This window comes from Henckelia pumila, chromosome 4 (assembly GCF_033568475.1).
Source record: "Henckelia pumila isolate YLH828 chromosome 4, ASM3356847v2, whole genome shotgun sequence".
NCBI lineage: Eukaryota > Viridiplantae > Streptophyta > Magnoliopsida > Lamiales > Gesneriaceae > Henckelia > Henckelia pumila.
The window spans coordinates 211,153,645-211,158,030 of record NC_133123.1 but is presented as its reverse complement, the minus strand read 5'-3'; the positions used below and the strand labels follow the sequence as shown (position 1 = coordinate 211,158,030).

Sequence of the window (4,386 nt, the reverse complement as noted above, 5' to 3'; positions counted from 1 at the left end):
CCCTGGAAAACTTCCCAAAGGGTCACCTATCCTATAATTGCCCCAAGTCAAGCACGCTTAACTTTGGAGTTCTTATGTGATGAGCTCCCGAAAACAGGATGCACCTTCTTGATATGAATAGTACATATGAAATCTTTTAAGCCCTCCTCAACCATGTAGTCCCATACCTACACAGTCTCAGAATCCCTCTCATTCCAGCACGGGATCGGTTCATTCATGTCTCCCTCCGCCTAGAAGCCTACCAGGAGCCGCTCATTGTCTATGCAACCTCTTGGCACCGGCGATCACTCCCTGCCTCTTCAGCCCCGAGCGTCACATGCCCACCAGCTTCCGCTTGGTTCGTCCCCGAACCATACCGTACTAAGAGAGGTCGGCTCTGATACCATTTGTAACGCCCCACTGTATCAAGACGTGTCTTTTCAGCGTGCTTATGTCCTCACTCACACGCACCCTGGAAAACTTTCCAGGGGGTCACCCATCCTATAATTGCCACAAGTCAAGCACGCTTAACTTTGGAGTTCTTATGTGATGAGCTCCCGAAAACAAGATGCACTTTCTTGATATGAATAGTACATATGAAATCTTTTAAGCCCTCCTCAACCATGTAGTCCCATACCTACACAGTCTCAAAATCCCTCTCATTTCGGCACGGGATCGGTTCATTCATGTCTCCCTCCGCCTAGAAGCCTACCAGGAGCCGCTCATTGTCCGTGCAACCTCTTGGCACCGACGATCACTCCCTACCTCTTCAGCCCCGGGCGTCACATAAAGTTCCTGGTATCGATTATACACACAATTACGGTCATTGATAGGATCGAGGCTTATAATGTAATGCAATGTTTTGTCATACATCGATGCTACATATATATGAAAAATATGTGTGTGTAAAATAGATTTTATTTTCATGCATAAATGTTTATGAAATGACACAATTAATCCATGTAGGCAAATAAATGTCACATAAACCAAATTAAACCAATATCAAACATTACGGGCACCTGTTGTGTTTTACCCGGTAGTAACATACCTTAGTTATATGAAGATAGGTGAACTTTTTAGTTTTCAAAAGTGCAAGCTCTACACGAAGCTCTCAGATAAATTTTTGAAGGTGACTCCTAAGCTTCTAATCTACTCTATTTATATTACGTGTTTCACTTGGGTTTTCAGGTGATATAATCATTACAAGGGTAGTCGGCAATGACAAATATATTATTATATTACTTATTATATTATATTTATATAAGACAAGTTACGTGTATGACTCCCATACACTTATATCAATTACAATCACACATATATATATATATATATATTTATATATTTATTAAGAGATACGTAAATCATAGTCATATATATATATAATTTTCATATTCTTAAATTCTAGATATCTATTTTTAATAGATACGATTAATGACAATTTTGAGGCCTTACAATTCGTAACATGACACATCTTCACACGACTATGAGACTAACAATAATTAATATGAGGGCAGTGAAAAAAGATGATATGAAAGGGAAAAATTTGGGGAGGTAAAAAATTTGTTACTTGTATTTTTTGTTTTTGCATGAATCGGGTTGATGTTGATTTGCTTGGTAAGAAATTTGTAATTGCTATTGATGATGATATCTCGGGTTGATATTGATTTGCTTGGTAAGTAATATCTAGCTCCCCATCAAATGTTGGATGTGACGTAGAATATGTTGTTTGATGGCTTTTTGTGAATGTTGATTATGCATAAGAGTTTGTTTTCACACCATTCTTGTAACGTTATTAATTTAGTACAAGTTACAAAATAGGAAATTAAATAAATTATCGCATAAATTTAAATAGTATCATATGCGCATATAAAGTATTAATAGATGAAAAAAGATATCTTTAAACGTATAAAACTGATGATGGCTTATTGTTTAAATTTTATATGCATCCACAGTTTCTATTGTCCACATTTTAGTTTGCTGAAAAGTCTTTCTATGTTAATTATATAATGATTGAATGTTACATATTTTCTTATATACATATCATGCTAACTAGAAGTGTTGTATTTGCACCGATGCTATATTGATTATGTTAAAATGTTAAGGCATGAATCTGAAGAGGAGACACGGACTAGTACTGATTGCTATCTTGAAGTGGGTTTGGTGAGCAATTCCCTAGATGCTTTGAGTCACTGCATCCATGGAGAAGATCAAATTTTCAAGGATGCTGCAAAATTTTGAATCTATGCCAAAAAATATGCAATTGCTACGAGACGATCTTTTAAGTATAAAAAGAATGACAATGAGAAAGTTATTATTATTTGTAGTGTGAAAACATGTTCTTGGAGAATATATGTCTCAAGACATAAAGCTGACAATATTTTTGGCATTAGAAAATGTAACCTAGCGCATACGTGTGGGGATAACAATCTTCGTAGCAGAGGACATCCTAGAGTCGATGCTTCGTGGGTTGCCAATGTTGTGATTGATAGATTGAGAGGAAAGCCCTCTTACCGGCCGTGCATGATGTTGACAGATTTACATAGATATTTTGGAGTTGAGCTCAATTACCAGAAGGTTTGGAAAAGAAAGGAATTAACTATGCATGACATTCATGGTCCAGAAGATGAATCGTATGATAAATTAAGATGGTATTGTAGTTCTATCAAAGAAACTAATCCTGGAAGTATTGTTGAGTGTGAAATTGACTATTGTACTAATAAATTTAAACGGTTATTTATCTGTTTCAATGCATGTGTAGTTAGTTTCATCAATGGATGTAGGCCCTTGATTTTCTTGGATGGCACTCACATTAAAAATAAATATAGGGGATGTATTTTGGTTGCTGTAGCAAAGGATGCTAATGAAGATCTTTTCACATTAGCATATTCGGTTGTAGATGCTGAAAATGATAACAATTGGGGATGGTTTTGTTTCCAGCTAAAAGATGCCTTGCTTTCTCATCGCATGACGGGGTTTGATGAATTCACATTTTTCTCTGACAGACATCCTGGGATACTTAAGGCTGTTCATTTAGTATTCCCAAGCAGCCATCATGCATATTGACTGCGGCATTTGGTAGATAATTTTGTGCATAAGTTTAGAAAGTAACAGTATGTTTGTGTTCTGAGTTTTTTTTGGAATATGTGTTAAAAACATTGTATTATTATTTTTATTTCTTTCAATGTAGGTCATGAAAAGCTACCCACTTCACAACAAAAAGCATTGGTCATCTGTTTTCAAGAAAACTGCATATGCCCCATCAAGGAAAGAGTTCGACGAACATATTAACAACATAGTAGTGTCAATGCCACTTGCCCGACAGTTCATTGTGAGTTCTTGTCCAGAAAGTTGGGCAAATGCATTGTTTTCAGGGAACCAATGGGGTGTTATAAATAATAACATTTCCAAGTCTTGGAATAATTGGGTTAAAGCAGCACGCCATCTTCCTATTGTGGCCATGGTAGACCATATTCGTCTTCAAATTATGGACATGATGCACAGAAGACGTGAGGCAACAATGAGGATGGTTAAAAGATTGAGTCCTTCAAAAGAGAATGTTGTTGCGAAAACATATGTTGAATCTCGCAGCTTGAAAGTGCACAAGGCATGTGGCTGGAGTTTTGAGGTTGTTGACGGTGATAAATCATTTGGTGTTGATTTGTCTGCTAGGACTTGTTCGTGCAGAGCATGGCAGATTAATAGACTTCCATGCAAGCATGCATGTGCTACCATAGAATCAAAATCTTTGTCGTTATATGATTTTTGTGACAAATACTTTCATATAAAGTTGTGTCGTGAAGCTTATAAAGGAATTCTAAATCCGATCCTCACGTTTAACATGTATGATTCCAATCCTGAACATCCATCTACAATCAATGCGCCTGATGTTCGAATTCAACCAGGCCGAAGAAGAACTCAAAGGATACCATCTCAAGTCCAATCACGTGTGTCAAAGTGCGGTCTGTGCCATAAGCGAGGCCACAATCAACGCAGTTGCAATGAAGCCATTAACTAGTTCTGTTTTTGTTTGGTGAAATAGTATTGAACTGTTTTATTTACAAGTAAAATATTTTATTATTTTTTAATCATCCATTATTATGATTTATCTAAAAAATTGTAATTCGTTTTTTTTATATACTGGAAAAGTCGCATATTGGAACAAGCATTTTGCGAGGATGCATCTACAAGAAGGTTTACTCGATCCAGCGGCAATATTGGAGGCATATTTTTGCGTTGATTAATATTTTAATTTATTATGTTGATGTTTTGTTGGCTTGTTCATGATTTCTACTTGAGAGCGGTGACAGATCTTTGTGTTTTTTTGTGGTCAATGACTTTTATGTTATTGGTATGTTGTTGAGTAGTCGGTTTCAAATATGGAACTGAAATACTTGTGGTTCTTCCCAT

The 4,386-nt window shown here is 36.3% G+C and overlaps 1 protein-coding gene across 1 annotated transcript; it reads left to right on the top strand.

Annotated features, from left to right (window-relative positions):
* The first annotated feature begins 2,499 nt into the window (after positions 1–2,499).
* On the top strand, positions 2,500–3,994 carry LOC140862721 (uncharacterized). The gene is made up of 3 exons (XM_073265756.1): positions 2,500–2,689; positions 2,828–3,012; positions 3,167–3,994. Exons 1-3 carry the CDS (start codon positions 2,500–2,502, stop codon positions 3,992–3,994), a joined length of 1,203 nt encoding a protein of 400 aa, XP_073121857.1.
* The last annotated feature ends 392 nt before the right edge of the window (positions 3,995–4,386 follow it).